Here is an 18,467-nt window from a genome sequence, read left to right as displayed (position 1 = left end):
TTTTTAGTATGACTGGTAGTTTGGTGCTGAGGGCTGAGAACAACAGGGCCATCCCTATAGCATGGAAATTTCCAGACTGGCCCAGGATCTGTCCTTTAGGAAATAAAATAGTCACGGATGTGAAGCCATGTTCAGGGCTCATTTATAAGAAATGAATCCAAGGCTAGATGATTTGGAAGTTTTCAAATGTGAGAGCCTGGGGATGAGACTTCTGGTATCACCAGGTGTGTAAGGAGTCCGAGAATAAATGGGTTTTAGTTAGTGCATTTCTTGATGCTTTGGGATATCTGGGGTGGGGGGATGGGGGGGAATCTTGCCTCATACAAACCACAGTGGCTCCCGCCAGCCTCGAGCTGAACAGGAAGACCTGCTTTGGTTCCGTGTCGTGCATACTTTCCCGACTTAGCGGAGTTCTGTTCCCTTGCAGGCTGCTTTCCGCCATGGACAGCACAGCTTCCTTAGAGAACATGCCGGCCGCCTTCTCGCTTTTTGAGCACTATGAGGACAGCTCGGCGCGAAGTGACCAGATGTTGAAACAAGTGGCCGGTGAGCATTTTAATATACCATTTACCTCGATGGAGCTTGGCAGGTCCCGCTTGACTGTTTGGGTGGAGATGTGTGCGGGCTGTAAAGATTTGCAGCGAGACTCTGAGATGATGCTGGGGCCAGCCGCTCATCTCTGTGATGCCGGGCTTTTCCCTTGGAAGCTCTGTGACTCCCCGAAGAGAAGACATGAAAGGAATGGAACTGAAAGGTCCCCTCTTCTTTTATTCTGTTTTTTTTTTTTAAACTAAAACTTCTCCCCCTCCGTGTAAGAGAATTGCTTCACACTAGCGCCCCAGCAGATAAGTAAAAAGGAATCAATTACTTTCACACGCGGTGAACGAATTTTACCTTATAAGTAGTTTTCCCCTCTTCAGCTCCGTTCCTTCCTCCTCTTCTTTATTTACTCCCCCCCCCACACCCCAAACCAAACAGATTAGCTTCGAGAACTCACAGCTCAGCATCATGGTCTGTAGCCAGGAGCTTCCCACTTAGCTGTCAGAGCGTTCCGCCAGCTTTTCAAATTATTTTTTAATGTTCTATTTTAGCAAACAAGGCAGTGCAGCATTTAAATGCTCAAAGCTGCCGTTTTCCTGGTTACTGAGTGCTGCGTACTGTACCGGGTGCTCAGATGTCCTCATCAAGAGGTACCCTTGTCAAATTTACCTCACCGGCAGCCGCTGTGTTTAAAACCCGCGTTTCTGTAGGCACGGTTCTGGTTAGGGACCAGCCGGAAGCTGGCGTGTCTTTTAAAAAGACAGCCTCCTCCCAGAAACACCCCCCTGCAAAATACTCAAGCCCCAACACCTTTAAAGAAGTAGACAATTCAGTCATCTACCCTAATGAATCTTCTTCAGAGCTGTCTCACATGGAAGGGTGTTTGCGTGTGTCTTTTGGGCGCATTGAACCAGAGCAGCGGCCACAAACTAAAGATGCTGATAAATAGAGCAGCAGCATTTAAGGCTTCGCTGTACACAGCTGCCTGTTTACAGGAATAGAGTTTTGAGTGCCTGATGCTCAACAGGAGGGCTTCTTCTATATTTCAGAGGCCACAGAATGACACAGTCAGAGACTGTTAGCCATCACCCCAGGAAGTGTGTATGGTCTTAGAGGTGTGAAGCACTGTGGGAAAGACCCCTACAAAGCACCCAAGCCGCTCTGTGTCTGCTTTTATGCAGCCCAGGGCCTATATATTTTGTTCTGTGACCAATGAAACCACTCAGAGACAAGGCCCCATGAGGACCTGGCTCCTGCTGACTTACACAGAATGCCAGCTCCCGCTGTGAGAAGCAGTGGCACCTGCCTTTTATTCAGACCCCACAGAGGCTGGGCCCTAGTGAAACATACAGAGCCAGTCATTCTGACTCCCACATCAACCCCAGGAGGAAGTTTTAGTTATTATCCACATTGACAGGTGTGGAGATAGCACAGCAAAACATCATGTTGCTAAGGACCACACAGCTGGTTAGAGATGCGGGGGATCTGGCCTCAGAGTCTTTGTACCTTATCCACTGCCCCCAAGACAAGGAAAGAGAAGAAAACTACCCATGGAGTGATAGCTAGGTCTCTGTGACTCTGGATCTTAGATTTATTTTAAAATTTAAATTCAATTTAAATAATTCAAATTATAAATTTATATAATTTACCATATTAGGGCCTGGAGAGATGGCTCAGCAATAATCAAACCTGAGTTTGATTCTCAGCTCCTATTGCATATAACTCCAGCTTCAGGGAATCTGAGGCTCTCTTTTAAACCCCAGGGGCACCAGCTCTCATATATACATGTGCCCATATAGAAACACACATGTATATCATAATAAAAAAGAAAATAAATCTTTAAAAAATAATTTACCACATTTTTACTCATTTTTATTTTATTTTTAATTTTATTATTTATTTTGGTCTCATTATTAAGCCCTGGTTGGCCTGGCACTCAACCAGGTTAGCCTGGAACTCAGAGATCTGCTTAGCTCTACCTCCCTGCAGCTGGGATTAAAGGTGTGTACCACCACACCTGGCATCATAACTATCTTTAGTTGTATATAACTGTAGCATGAAGTATGTTCATAGTCTTGTCAACCATTACCACCATAGACCCCCAGAATTTCATCTTGCAACACTGAATCTCTGTGTCCATTAAATACCAACTCCCTCTTCCTCTAGACCCCAGAAATTGCCACTCCTCTTCTCTGAGTTTGATGACTGCAATGCCCTGAATAAAAGAGCATATATTTTTGTAACTGGCTTATTCCACTGAGCACATTTTTCTCCATGTTCACTCATGTTTGCAACACCTGTCATAACTTCGGTGTTTAAGACCTACTATGTGCCTATGCCATAGGTTTTATTCATCCATCCATCTATCCATCCATCCATCCATCATCCATTTATCCATCCATCATCTATCTATCCATCCATCCATTCATCCATCTACCCACTCCATCCATCCATCATCCATCTGTCTACACATCCATCCATCTACCCATCCATTCATCTACCCATCCATCCATCTATCTATCCATCCATCATCCATCTACCTATCAATCTATCACCCATCCATCATCCATCCATCTACCCATACATCCATCATCCATCTGTAATTCATCTATCCATCCACCATCCATCAATCATCTATCCACCCATCCATCCATCCATCCATCCATCCATCCATTCATTCATCCATCTACTCATGATCCATCCATCCATCCATCCATCCATCCATCCATCCATCATCCATCCATCATCCATCCATGGATGGACACTTGGGTTGTTTCCACCTCTTGGCTATTGTGACTGATGCTGCTTTCCTGGAGACTTGTGTTCATTTTTTAGAGGAAGTATTTCATTATATAACCCAAGTTGGCATCAGACTCGTGTTCCTTCTGCATCAGCTTTCTGAGTGCATGCATGGCACTATGACTGTATATCCTGTGGAAATTTTGAAAGCCAGGTTGAGTGGAATCTACATTCGGCCCCAGGCACTGAAATCCAAGCAGATTAATGTTTAGCTCCCCGAGTATGAAAACTCTCTACAGGCACATTCAAGTCAGTCAGAGGGGCTTCACAGGATGCTTCCTCTTCCTGCACCTGAGCTCCTGGAGAAGAAGCCCCAAGATTCCCTTTGTATTTTTTGACATCACACTTATTCATGTTTACCCCTGAAAAGTTTAAGCAGAATTACTAACATGTAAAATCTGGGTTCCAGTGTTCTGCTAAATATGAATTATGAATGTAGTTATGATTATTAGATCATGTCTCTGGGATATTCTTCTTCCCCTTTGGAGCATTTTTGAGAGAAAATGCATTTCCTGTTTGGAGAAAAGGATATTTTAATTTTAATTCTTTGGGTGGAGGGGCATATGTGGAAACAGAGTTATTTCTAGCCTATGTGCTTTGCTTAATTCCCTACAATGGCTCTACCTTGAAACTAGATGATGGGGGCAGGGCTGGCTATCAGTTTTGAGGTTTGCTAAGCTGTGCTAGAGAGAAAAGGATGTAGAAAGATGTTGTCATTTTTCAAGATTAGCTCCAGCTCTACATGTATAATTTACAGTGGGAAGAAGATCATTCTCATTGTTCATGCTCCAACCTCTCCACACTGCTCCAAAGAAAACTAATAATAGTTGAAGTGTTTTGTTTGGCTCTTCCATAAACCTGGGCAACATGAAAACATACTGGATCACCTCTCCCTGGATGGATACCTTTAGATGGAGCTTTGGCTCTCTGTTGGAAGATACAACCATCAGTCTTTGGGGAAAGGCCAGGGCAGGCAGGTATCTGCCTCCCCATGCAGCCTACTCAGCGTGTCCTGTCTCTGTGGCCTTAGTGGCCTACCAAGTCCTGGGACTTCAGTTCAGCCTTCAGTCATGAGGTCCCTGCTCCCTTCTCCATTTTTTGAGTTCCTTCCAAGGTTGTCTTGCTGTCTGGATGCTGCCTCCCAACAGGCACATTTATTAAACACTTGATATACATTGTCTTGCTTCATGTAACAACCCTAGGACGTAATGGTATTAGACATTCGTTTTTAAGAAGTGGAGAAACTGAGACTAATATAATGCAGATAGCTAGGGGTCTTGCATTTAGCCTGAAGCCAGCCTTTGTTCTGAAGCCTATGAACTTGACCATTCTCCTAGTCCGCTCCTCATATTTTTTATAATTGCATTATTTCTCTACCTCTTTATCTTTATTGAATCATTTCAAATTGTCTTTTTATTCTATTCTTCAAATCCATTTATTTTGTTTTGCATTTTGACCTTATTGCTGAACTAACCTTTGGTTCCTTTTCCCTGAGTGTCAACTTATAAATTTGGCCTACATTATTTCAATAACCTCATCTCTTAGGAAATTGTTGGCCAGAAAGACACATACACAAATTTTAAAAGTATGACATCTTTTCAACTATGAGAATAACCTTTTTCTTTGATGTATAAAATATGTTCAATGATCATGTATAATGATCTCAGAAAGATAATTGCACAGAGATTGGTTTATACGGCAAAAATGTTCAATATACATAATTATAAGTTTCAAAAATCTCCAGTAAAACACTCGAGAATATTGTTGTCTTTAAAATTCAGAGCCATGTAATTGCATTAGGCATCTAAAAATTTATGTATGATTCCATCAAGAGGTTACTTCAGCCCCCTGTCAATTTTTAAATTTTAATTTTAAAAATAGGTAGAGAGACCATGTTAGAAAGAGAAGATGGATTGTAGCTTTAAAAATTCTAGTCTAAAATTAAGGCAAGTTCCCCTTCACCTTGAAGATAGTATAACAATGTCTGAAAAGGACTCACTGCTTTTTATTGTTATAAACTGTGTCAATATAGAACAGTATAGCATTTTTTATCTTTAAAAAAGGCACATTTAGGGGGATTTTAAGAAGTAAAAATGAGATAATCCATTAGGCACTATAGTTTATTTCACTAAGTAGAAGACTACAGAATAGTGTCATGTAGTTAGGAGCGTACTTTTGTTCACTTCTATTGTGTGGCTTGTGCACTTACAGAAATGCCTGGGAAGCATTCTGGAGGGACACACGCTCAGTCCTAACAGCGACTGTATCTGAGGAATGAGGGCTGTATGTTGGAAACAGGGACGGCTCCTACTTTTATCACATAGATTTCTATATCGTTGGACTTCTAACAACGTGTTAAGCATATTTTGAACAAAACAACTGATCAATAAAATGACATGAGGCATAGTGAATGGGGCTTCTGTTCCAGTCCCACAGCCTCCCAGACTAGAACCCCAGGAACCCAATTCTGCCACCGGCACGACGATTGCGGTGTACTGGAGCATGAACAAGGAGGACGTCGTGGACTCATTCCAGGTGTACTGCGTGGAAGAGCCCCAAGATGACCAGGAAGTAAATGGTAAGATTGCTCCACATCGACAGGTGCAGGCCTAGGTGTTTGCATCCCAATGTGAAGTACTTGAGTACATATACATTAGATATGCATATAGTTTATGCACATATACATATTGAAATGTGTGCATTTCCACAAAGCATTTATAGCCACTTACAAAACAAGAATAATAACAAGCTGGGCAGTGGTGGCACACACCTTTAATCCCAGCACTAGGGAGGCAGAAACAGGAGGATCTCTGTGAGTTCAAGGCCATCCTGGTCTACAGAGCGAGATCCAGGACAGGCACCAAAACTACACAGAGAAACCCTGTCTGGAAAAAACAAAACAAAAAAAGAATGATAACAAATCCCTCAACAACCACATAATAAAATATTAGCAGAAAGAATAATTTAGAAAATGATATCAGGAAGAAGCATATTAATATCATCATGATGGTAATATGAACATTATAATTAAGATTCAGATTCAAGTCAGACTCTGAGCTCTCAAAATGACAGGATCCAAAGTTTCAGAGAGAATGGAGGTTTAACCAGTGCTGAAGTCTACGGGTAGCATGATGTGTCCTGCTCCGTAGAGGGGAAAGGAGCTGTCCACACACAGGCCAGTGTCCTCCACAATAAGTTTAACGCAAACACATCAGGTTTGCAGGTTCAGAGAAGCCTGTAGGGTTAGTTCATGCTCACAGTCCTCAAGCCTTGCATCTAGGTATGGTTCAGTCATCCAGGGGCCCAAAGTCATGGGTAGATAGACATGAAATTGCTTGGTGTGGTAAGCAGAAGGCAGGCCTTACAAAGGGAGCTTTTGTGAAGTTCTCTCTGCTCAGAACTTCTGATAAGACCGAAGAGCCAGGCAGCTTGAGGCTGCCCTTCCTGATGTATCAGTGTAGGAAATGCTGGCATTCTGTGTCGCTTGTTGAAGACAGACCCACACGCTTGGGAAATTAGATGAGCATGTGGCAGCATCAACATCCCATGACAAAGTCAGGAGCTGAGTACAATGAGTGTAGACAATTGCACTCTGGTGGAGACTTCAAAATCACTTGTTTGTTTGTTTGTTTATTTGTTTGAGACAAGGTTTCTCATATAGTTTTGGTGCCTGTCCTGGATCTTGCTCTGTAGACCAGGCTGGCCTCGAACTCACAGAGATCTGCCTGGCTCTGCCTCCCGAGTGCTGGGATTAAAAGCGTGTGCCACCACCGCCCGGCTTCAAAATCACTTTTAAAAGTTAATTATTTTTTCTTAAAGACAGGGTTTCACATATCCCAGACTGTCCTAGAGTTGCCTGTAGGTGAGGATGACCTGGAGCTTGGAAAAGAGGCAGCCAGAGTCTTAAGTTTCTTTTGGGAAACAATCTGGGTTGTTTGAGATGGTGACATTCTGGGGCAATACAGGAGGAAAACTAATGTTATCATATGCTAACTTCAGGGAGAAAACTATTCTTTAAAGGAAGAGAACATTTCCATAAAAATAATCAAATTGGTCTAAAGTGTAAGGTGTCACTGGATGTGGTAGGTAGCTTGTACCTGTAACTCTGGACTCCAGAGGTGGAGGCAGGAGAATGCCAGTCTAGGCTCCAGGGGAGACCCCTACATCAAAAAGCCCCAAACCTCAAACAAATAAAAAGCCACATGGGTAGGCATTCATAATAGTATTTAATAATACTTGCTATAAAACATTTAAAGTAAAACCATTTAAGAAACTTTAAATTGAAAAAAAAATGTTTTGATTGAACCAATTTCAACATCTCATAATAGCTCATTATCCTATCAAATTTAAATGTTTCCCCATATGAGTAGAGATATATGGTTAAAAGGATTCTGAAATGTGGTGTGTGGAAGAAGACCTGGGTGAATATATGAGGAAAAAATAAAGTCCTGAGTGAGTGTGTGTTCTTGATGTAAGCACAACCGTGCCAAGGACCCCAGTGCCTCAGACCCATGGGAATGGCAAAGCCTTCCCCAGGCAGGGCTCAGAAGGGCAGCAAAGTCTTTCTCTGATCCAAGTATGAGTGTTTAGGAATGACTGACCAGTGTACATAGAAACTATCAATCCTAGCCTTCTCCTTCCGATGTTTACAGCCTGAGACGGTTCCGCTATAAAGACCTACCAAAATTTGCTAAACCTACCTCCATGATTAGCTGTATGCTATAACCCTGCCTCCCTGTTCAGTTCTATGCTATAACCCCGCCTCCATGTTCAGTTCTGTGCTATAACCCCGCCTCCATGCTCAGTTCTGTGCTATAACCCCGCCTCCATGTTCAGTTCTGTGCTATAACCCCGCCTCCATGCTCAGTTCTGTGCTATAACCCCGCCTCCATGCTCAGTTCTATGCTATAACCCCGCCTCCATGCTCAGTTCTGTGCTATAACCCCGCCTCCATGCTCAGTTCTATGCTATAAGCCCTCCTCCATGTTCAGCTGTGTGCTATAATCCCGCCTCCATGCTCAGTTCTATGCTATAAGCCCTCCTCCATGTTCAGCTGTGTGTTATAACCCCGCCTCCATGCTCAGTTCTGTGCTATAACCCCGCCTCCATGTTCAGCTGTGTGCTATAACCCCGCCTCCATGTTCAGCTGTGTGCTATAACCCCGCCTCCGTGCTCAGCTGTGTGCTATAACCCTGCCTCCTTGTTCAGCTGTGTGCTATAACCCGGCCTCCTTGTTTAGCTGTGTGCTATAACCTGCCTCTGTGTTCAGCTGTGCAGAATAAACATGCTAAGTTTCCAGTTGCTACTCATGGTGGTGCATCTCCATCAGAGTGCATGGCCTACCAAATCCTAGCTTTTCTACAGGTGTGGCCATATGTCAGTCATTTCGTTATTCCTGTCACCCCAGTTAGGTCACTGAAGTTCTGGAAAAACTGTCAGGATCTGAACCTGGAAAGTCATACCGAGTAGCAAACTTGTTTACTAGTCTGGAAAGATGCTCTATGGAATCTTAAATAAAAGCACAGAGCCGTCCTTTCCATGACGGACTCCTGTGGAATGTTGGCATTGGTTCTTGAGGCTTTTCTTGAGACTATATTACTGAGATTTAAAGTGACGTAAACTCTATGCAAGTTTTATATTTGCTTTTAAATAAGTTATTTTAATTGTGGATTGTGAATCTCAGACATGTACTAACATGCTATTATTTTGTGATAAATGTTCACTAGTAATACTATGTCATTCTAAGTATCAGTTTTTAGACTGCTATTGCTTTTTATATATCCTAAAGAGATAATTATCACAGAATAATATAAAGTTTGTAAAGTTATCAGTTTGAGTCCTCTGCAAAAATCAAACTACTTTTTCCAATAACTAATTTTTAGTTCCTTTAGAAGTCACCTTTGAACTCATAGTTGTGTCTTGTGCTAGAATTGGTAGAAGAATACAGACTGACTGTGAAAGAAAGTTACTGTATTTTTGAAGACTTAGAACCTGACCGATGTTATCAAGTGTGGGTGATGGCCATCAACTTCACTGGATGTAGCCTGCCCAGTGAAAGAGCAATTTTTAGAACAGGTAAGCAGATGCTAAGACATTATTATGAGGTAATACTCAATTTTTCACAGACTTTTGAGATCAACCAATAAGTATTTAGGAAGCACTAGCTATGTATTGGGTGATGGGCAAAATGATGGGTATAAAAATAAGACCAAGGTGGGGCCTAGGACGGAGCTCAATGGTACAGTGTGGATCCAGCAGCATGAAGCCCAGCATCATCCCTCAAGTCCAATAACAACAGCTACATGACTGAGCTCCTGTTTGCAAGATGGTCAGAGTTAAGCTGAGCAGTTAAAAAAGGAAAGCAGATCATTGGGAATGTTTGGTAAGGGTCTAGATCATCGTGAGAGCACTCAAGAGAGTACCAAGACAGGGTAAGGGCAGGATCAGGAATGGCTCTCCAGGTGATACCCACAGAATGCTTTAAATGATCAGTGAGACACAATGTGTTAACTGGAGCAGGTTCCTCTTGAAGAAACAATGAACAGACGTGAAGTATACATTGGGGGGTGGGGCACAATAAGATCTCTGTTATTCCGTAAGCTTGAAAACAAGGAAAGACATCACTTTGAAAAGGGTTAGCTTATAGAGCTTATAATTGCAAGCTAATAATAGGACTGGGCTTTGTTATACAGATGCAGGAAAACAGAATGGTTTAAGCCATGGTGTTCAACTGGGAATATTTTTCTCATGGTGAAATCTTTTCACAAGGAGCTATAACACAAGATGTAGTGTTGACCAAGGCTGTCCTGCCTTTGAGATCATTACAGTCGCCTTAGGGAGGAAGTAGCTTATTCCCACCCATTAGTTCTATATCTTTTCTTCTTGCCTTTAAAAACAAATCTTTGGCTCAGCATGGTGGCTCTTACATATACTTCCAGCATTTGGTAGGTGGAGACAGGACTTCAAGATGCATAGCAAGTTCCAGGCCAACCTGGACTACATGAGACCCTGTCTCAATAACCTAAAACCCCAAAATGGACAATCCTCCCACCCAAACTGTACTGACCACCTGCTGGGGACAAGATCGTGTCTACCTCTTAGGTAAAAGAAGAGAAAGAGCATTTGTATTATTTATGTAGTAGCTATATAAAGAAAACAGCGTAGGCTTTATAGAAAACAACTGTTAGGGACTGTTTGGGGATGGGATAGAGTCTGACAACATGTAATGCAGAGGTGGGAGAGAGACTTTTAGCTATGTAAGTGATTTTTTGTTTATTTATTTATTTTTATCTCTTTTGAGTTTTTAGCTCAGGATAATTTTTTTGTTGCAAAAATTAAAAACAAAACCATACCTAAGTATTCCTCCCAGAGTTGGTATTGCTCCATCACCACTGATAAATGATGATCAGAGTGTATACTGTTTCTCTCTCTTCAGCACCTTCCACACCCGTGATTCATGCAGAAGACTGTACTGTGTGCTGGAATACGGCCACTGTCAGATGGCGGCCTGCTAACCCCGAGGCCACAGAGACCTACACTCTGGAGTACTGCAGACAACACTCTCCTGAGGGCGAGGGCCTGAGGTAAGGGCCCCTCTCCACACTGAGACTGCCAAGAGCCCAGGAACCAGGTTCCAGGCCCCAGGCTATCCGAGGGTTTGCTTAGCCAGCAAGAAAAGCATCCTTGAACCCTGCTGCGCCAATTAAGCTGTTGACTTGATTTGCAGCGCCATCACTATTCATCAATGAGCTCTGCGTTTATAATAAAACACATGCTACAGTGCAGAATAATAACTCCCTTGTAAGAAAAATGTATGCGAATTTTAATAAGATAGAGCACTCTTTGAGGTATATTTAACTTGAGTCGTTAGTCAGGATTTATGCACATTTTGTGCCCCTTTTACTGGCTCTATCAGAATAGGTTCCACCTAGCTCAGGAAACTAATAGTGAGCTTATGTATAATGTAAATCAGAATGTCTTCACGATATACTGGCAACATAAAGGAGCTAATTACACATATATTATCACAGAGACAGGCCTGCCTCTCCAAGAATATGAAGAATATAGAGATTCCTCCAGTATAAAAGAAATGTGAGGCTCTCTCACTGAAATGATGAAGCTAAAATGTATCAAGAGAGGACCACACATCTGTTCAGTGTTAGTAAATATTAATCCATCTATGAGGTGGTATTTCCTTAACCTCTGAAGTCCTGGATATAGAAAGTGTCTTCACATACCATGACGAATAGTCAGATTACTCTGATATTTATATTTTGATAAGTGACATTTCTGTTTTTTCTTTTTAGCCACATTTATTGAGATAAACTATTTTGGCAGAAAGTTGGGAGTAATGGTATGAAATTAAACAACCTTTAAATAAAGTATATTCAAGCTCTTCATTAACACTATGATCAAGCAGCTGTTTATTTAGTTATGATATAAGGTTTCATATGAATGAACAATAATTATAGTTTCTTTCAGTTTGAAGACAGGCGTTGCTAAATAATGATCAGCATGTATATTGGGGTTGGATACATGAGAAGGGGTGGGACACAGGCGCTTCTGTAAAAGTGAAATGTGGTACATATACAAGCAGCAGCCTGTCTGCTTGTGTTCTGACTGCTGGAAGGCGAGCTTCGGGAGTCATTACGTTATTATACACTACATTTTTCATGTCGGTTGGTTGATTGTTATGTAAAGCCACTAATTTGTGTCAGTCTGAAAGCTCAGACAAGCACGTTGTGATCTCAGTATGCTTTCAGAACAGTCTGAGAGGGCACTGTGCCGAGAGCCAGAGCCTTATTTTAGTCCTGGCTTTACCCTTGCTTCTGCTTCCTGTTGGCTGCTCACCCTAAGGTGGTTAACCCTTGTGCAGTCCTTACACGCTCCATCTATCTTTGCGGGCTTTGGTTTGCCAATCCCTGATAGAGATCAAATGCCAGTTAGGGTAGATCCCTGGCCTGCTGCCTTTGGGAGTTATGACAATCACATGATATCAGAGTCAGGGAAGAGGTTTGGCATGGTAATATGCTACCCCAATGTAAGGCTTTAAGAAGGAAGCCTTCCTTTAGCACTTGTGCTACCAAATTCCCAGAAGAGGTTGCCAGGTGTCAACCAACATCTGAGAGGTGAACTCTGGCCAGCAGAGAGAGTAAGGGACTTGACTATTTCCTCTGTGACAGCACTGGCCCAGGTACTTCAGGCAGTCCTCACAAGGACTTGAAAGAAGTTCCTTGTCTACTGAGTGGCAATCAGAATTCAACCACAGATCTGACATATTTAACGATTCAAACCCTTGACCCCTGGGTAAGATGATTTAGGGAGTCTGTGACCCTCTCTGTCAAAGAGTCGATGCTCTGAGGATGCTACTTCAGGAACCCCTGAGTCCTAGGTGGTCTCTCCCCCTATTCGTGAGGAGACCCGGTTCTCAGGAAAGATCAGCCTGTTCAGAAGTGCTTTGAAGTGACTCATCTGTTGTGGCGCTCATCCTCAGTTGGCATTTACATCAATCATTTCAGCACAGTTGGATACTTCAATCAGCAAAAATCTGAAAACCTTGAGACCCAGTAGACATCTCATCTAGAGAATGGCCTTGTCACCTGATAAACGTAGCTATAGAGAGAAGGGGAAGGGAAGAGGACATGGTGTCCGTAGAGGGCCTTTATGGTGACAGAAGTTGTGTTTGCTCTTACTGAACTCTCTCAGTGATCCTGTGGTTCCCATTACATCAGAACCAAATCTCAGATGGGCTGACAATCTATTAAACTAGGCACTGTAGGTTTGGGGTTAGAATTCAGACCCAGGTCTGTTTTATTCATTCTACTGGTTTTCAAACGCTTGTCATTTACAGACCCTGAGCTATCGGAGCCGTCAGCCTGGCAATTGGGAGTTACTGTGTATCTTTAGTTTCCTCGGTCATGTGAAAAAACAGATCGGAAAAGATAATGGAACCACCATCCAGATCTCCTTTGATTGATGTTTTTCCTTTGCCTCATCATCCTGGGGCCCTCAAAACTACCCAAGAGGGGCCTATATTATTATTATCACTATACCATTACTGTCAATAATGAATGATTCCAAACAAACCCTCCTGTCAAAGCCATAGGGACCAACGGCAGTCCCGCGTTTAGAGAAGACAATGGTGGTCCACCAATTTTGCCAAAGCCGAAGTAGAATTTAATGAGGCATGAGGCTAGTCATTGGTTTGTTTTATCTGAGGCTTTGCCGGTGTGTGTTTTATTCTGTTGCAAGTAAATATGTGAGAAGCTGGATAAGCAGAAGTTGACAGTAGTGTTAGAACTGTATGGGAACCCTTTGTCACGGGGTGGATCAAGTCTGGTAAGGTCAAAAATCAGGAGGAGTTCCACATGCTGAGCACCGTGGAGAGTCTAGAGCTCTGTTAGGTGCTCAAAGGCCGTGGCTGGCAGGAAGCACAATGTCCAGCCCTCAGTTGAGAGCTGATTTTCCAAGTCTGGATTCCTACTGAATCTGACAGTAGATAATCTGGAGCAAGGCGATTTTCTTGGCTATAGATTACTGCCATGCCCATCTGCCAAGTCTGTTGCCAAGCTACCACAACAGGGCCATCTCTTATTCATAGACGCCTTCGTGTTTTATACCCCAGACTTGCTTCACTAGACTCTGAAATAACTTATCCTTAATCTCGGAGACTTGGGATAGCATGCATCTTTTGGTTCTCTGCTCTAAGAATCCAAGAGGCGAGGGAAATTCTGCTCTTTGGAAGTGGCCATGTGTCTTAGATCTTCTGACAGAACATCACTTCAGAGCCTGGTGTTTTGAAACTTTGTAAAATACTCTTTATCTAATATATATATATATATATATATATATATATATATATATATATATATATAGTTTAATTAATCTTTATGGCGCCAGCTCTGGAGAACTAGTCAGGTGGTGCAATCAATACATAAAGAACAACAATTGTTTTTATCCCCTCTACCTAATAATTCCTACTTTCTATCGATTTAGAACCTCATTTGGCTCCATGCATAGCAGCCAATAGTTAAGGTGGTGTTGTCTCTTGGAAGGAGCTGTGCTGAGTGTTGTCTGGCCTCCTCCATTTGTTGACTCCTTAAAGGGATTAGCGTGTACAACTATAGCCCTGGTGTCTGAGGCAGTATCTGGCACTGTAGCTGCACAATGAATATATGTGTGTTCCTTGATGGATAAATATCAATTAGCATCAAATACATAATGCTGACCATAAGAATACTTAGATAAGCTTTAAGGATAATCTCAAAGTAATAAACTGCCAACAAAGTAAAGGAGAATGGAGAGTGAGTTCACTCCAGTGTTCAGACACGTAATCAGGAGGAAAGAGGAGTCTAGTTTGTTAGCAGCAACCTTCTGTGTATCACTGATAGAGAAAAGCATGTAAAATTCCATTTAACCATTGGTTATATAACCCTACATATGTTCCAAGTTTGTAGAAACATTAATTTAGAGGTGCCTGAAAAAGAATAAAGTAGACCAGAGGTGACATATTTCTCATGTGGCTCTGTTTAGCAGAGCCTAGATCATAAAGTGGGTGAGGATTGAAAATTCATCTGTAGCGACGTCGTCAAAGGTCTGTTAATGAATGAGAGTGAATGGGATGAGTCAATCTCCTTTGGTCTTTGCCCACTTCAAGTCATCTAACTAGCTGAAATCTCTTGCGAAAGAGAGGGAGCAAGAACTATATTCATTTCTGTCTTTTTCCCACCCTAGATCCTTAGTGGGGGGAAGGAGCCTTAAAAACTCTGGAGTGCTGTAGGAAAGAGTTGAAATAAAAAAAGGGAAAGAAAATGAGTAATATCAAATCCCGCCTACACCCATGCCCACACATGCACACACACTTGCACTCATGGATGGCGGGCACTGATTCATTGATTGTGCTCTAGGCTGGGCACTCTCATTTCGGTTGCCAGGATGAAGTCACCCATCCGAGGACCTGTGTTCCTTCTCCCAGTGTGATGACCTCTTACACACTCTAACTTAAGACCCATGGTGCTCCTTGAATTCTCAGGCAGGGGTGGGGTGGGGATGGATGGAATGAGCGAGCCTACTGTGCCCCTACACCCCATGACACAGTATCTGAAATAGCTGAGCAATGGAGTCTCTTTCATAATTCTCCTAAAAATTTGCTTTTTTTTTTTTCCGTGTGGGCACCAAGGCTTGGTCCCAGCAGTCAGCCCGTGTTGGGATTGGAGGTGGGCAGGAGGGAGGGACAATCCTTGGCTTGTGTGTGAGATGGAGGGTCTCCTACTCTTCCTGTTTTGCTTTGGATGCTCTCCTCAGCTTGGGTGGGCTCAAAACACTTTCAGATTTCCCCTCACCGTTCTGTTTCCTCAGCTGCTCTGTCTCTCCTGTGCAGAGAGAAGTCAGCTTAAGTGTGGGTGGAGGAGGAAAACTGAGAGAAATATAGTACAGGGATTGGCTGTGTAGGCTGTGCAGAGAAGCTGTGCATTGAACGACAAATCTGTGAGACGCAATACTCCACCAATTAGTTGGGGGTGAGCTTCCTGTCTCTGCCCCCGCCCTAGGCTCTGGCACCCAGAGAGCCTCTCTGGGCCATGTCCTTGAGGGTGAGCATCCTCAGGAAGGTCTGCATGGGTGCTGGGCCTGTGAGTTCACTATCTTCCATCCAACTGTGGGGCCAGCCACAGAGCAAGAACAGACCTGCCACTCAGAGGCAGGTGCTCCAGCTGAGGACTCCGGCTGCCTGCTCTCTGTGCTTATAGGCAGCCAGGAGGAATCTCAGTTTCTCTCTCTTTAAAAACTTTGTTAGTAAGCTTCTAGGTAGATAGACGATGGGTGACTGACCATCAGTCAACAGCGAGGATCTTGACCTTCTCTGTAGACTGTGGGTAAAAGAGCACCAGGCTTGTTCCACTGGGCCACAGGAGAATCACAGATATGTACGGCTGAGCCCACACTCACTGAGTGGTTAAGAGGTAATGGGCTCTGTTTATGTGGAATTGGTTTCCTGATGCCTTTGCAGAAGCCTCTGGGAGGGGCGTGATGTGATGGTTCCCCCTAGTGTTCCTGGCATTCAGCATTTTCTAGGGGAAGCCTTTCTATTGAAAGGCTCTCACTTAACTGGCCGCTTGGCACCTCACGTCCCTCCTGATCGGACCGTGGGAATGCAGCCTGTCCTCTTCTTCACATGAGCTGTGTCACCTTCCCAAAAAGCATCCCCAGTGAGGGATCCTGACATAACAGACCCCCAGCACAGTTCCGGGAGTACAAGAACCAGATGATGTAAGGGGACAGAGGACTGTTAGAACGATCAGGCGGAGAGTGGAATCTCAGTGGAGGATGAAATTCAAATCTGAACTTCCTGGCAGCTTAAATGAAAACTGGAGAGAGGGGGAGAGATGGAGAGAGAGGAAGAAAGAGATTATATAACTAATTTCTCTCTAAAAAGGAAGCACAGCATTTCACTAAGAGAGACAATTATATTCCATGACATTCAGCTTTGAGATGAATTTTTCATGGAGATCTTTATATAAGGGCTCTTAAGATAATAGTGGTCGTCTTTAAGAGCAGTATCACAAAAGATGCATACACACACCTATTAATCATTTCCACACAGTGTCTGAAAGCACAGTATTAAATCACTGTTCTCAGCACACTGGGCTGGAGACCTCGAGTAACTGTCCACGTAGATGACCAGGGGGCAGTAAAGGAGAGCTTGGAGGATCCGGAGAGAGAAACATTACAAGACTCCTGGGAACCTCTGTCTGAAGTGTAAACAGTGTTGTTCAGGCTTTGGAGAGTAAAGATGGAGAAAACAGACATCCGGGACCCTTCTTCCGGACCCTTTGGCTCACATTGATTTTCTGACAGAGCTGAGCTACAGGAGAGCCCACGCTTTGTGTCTGTCAGCATGTAGTGCCCATGTTGTTCTTCTGCTCTGTTATGAAATAATGGTGCTGTTTAGTAATACAGAGTCTCATAATATTATTATTTATCAAAAGAAAAATGGTTCTATTAAGATTTTGTTTACCAAGTCTTTTTAATCATGGAAACTTAGTATATAAAGAATTTTCTTCTTAACCCCGATTTAACTGATTTTTTTTTTCCATCTTAAAAAATTTCTATATTTATGGTTAGTTAAGGGTTTGTAAACAGCTTGAAGCACCATTGACTAGTTTGTCTTTTGTGTTTGTTTTTGGTTTTGTTGTTGTGATTGTTTTGAAAGAGGATCTCACTATTGTAGCTCCAGCTGGCTGAAACTTACAGTATCAATCAATCTCTACTGCCTCAACCTTCCAGGTACTGAGGTTACAGCCACGAGCTACCATGCCAGCTTGGTTTCATATTTAATGTTGCTTATGTTATGTAATTCCCCTTTTCCTTCTTTTCCTTCTCCATCTCCCATGGTTAGAACTGTGTTTCCCAAACCTCACTGATCGTAAAAGTCAGTTGGGATACTTGCAAACATTCAGATACCTGGGCCCCCTTCAGGAACCCAGTTCGGAAGCTGGGTGTGGTGGCCCATGCCTGGAATGCCAGCACCCTGGAGGCTGAGGCAAGAGTTCCAGGAGATGGAGGCCAACAGAGGTTACATAGTGAATGCAAGGCCAGCTCGAACTGCAGAGCAAGACCTTGTCTAAAAAAATGATTAATTAAGAACTGAATTTTTCAAACTTGCCGGTGTGGATGCCCGGGCAGGTTGGGAAATGCTGTTTCACCCCCTGATCTCTCCCACAGCCCCAGCATGTGTTCTGTTCACGGTTCACAGGAAGTGGTATTGACTGGCTGGTTGGATGTTGGTGCTGCCAACATGAAAGCCAGTGAGGGCCAACTGTGTTTTTAAACAACAATTCATCCTTTGCCATCTGCTATGCACGGTGGTGATGGCACCATCGCTAGGCTGCTGCCAGGAGCGGCGGCACTGGATTCCTCCATACTGTTTGTACACAGGCCACCCCCTCCCCAGGACGCGACAGTACAGAGAATAGCTATTCCCCCACACTTGCCACCCTCTCTAGTCACATTAAACATGTGTACCTTCCCTCAGGGTCATGTCACTGGATTATCAAATGTGTGAGAAGCTATTTCCAAGTGCTCAAAGGCATGTATGCTTCGAGATTTGTAAACATGTTCAGTCTGCTCTT

At 43.2% G+C, this 18,467-nt stretch overlaps 1 protein-coding gene across 1 annotated transcript in view; it reads left to right on the top strand.

The window, feature by feature from the left end:
* Cmya5 (cardiomyopathy associated 5) overlaps nucleotides 1-18,467 on the top strand; it is a 97,145-nt gene that overhangs the window by 61,687 nt on the left and 16,991 nt on the right. The window contains exons 6-9 of the mRNA XM_076552068.1: nucleotides 428-546; nucleotides 5,768-5,917; nucleotides 9,268-9,414; nucleotides 10,775-10,922. Coding sequence (XP_076408183.1) covers nucleotides 428-546; nucleotides 5,768-5,917; nucleotides 9,268-9,414; nucleotides 10,775-10,922 — 564 coding nt within the window. The remainder of the gene's footprint in view (nucleotides 1-427; nucleotides 547-5,767; nucleotides 5,918-9,267; nucleotides 9,415-10,774; nucleotides 10,923-18,467) is intronic.

Source organism: Peromyscus maniculatus, chromosome 15, assembly GCF_049852395.1.
Source record: "Peromyscus maniculatus bairdii isolate BWxNUB_F1_BW_parent chromosome 15, HU_Pman_BW_mat_3.1, whole genome shotgun sequence".
Lineage (NCBI taxonomy): Eukaryota > Metazoa > Chordata > Mammalia > Rodentia > Cricetidae > Peromyscus > Peromyscus maniculatus.
Note: the sequence above shows the minus strand (reverse complement) of the source record. Positions and strands in the feature narration are given on the sequence as shown.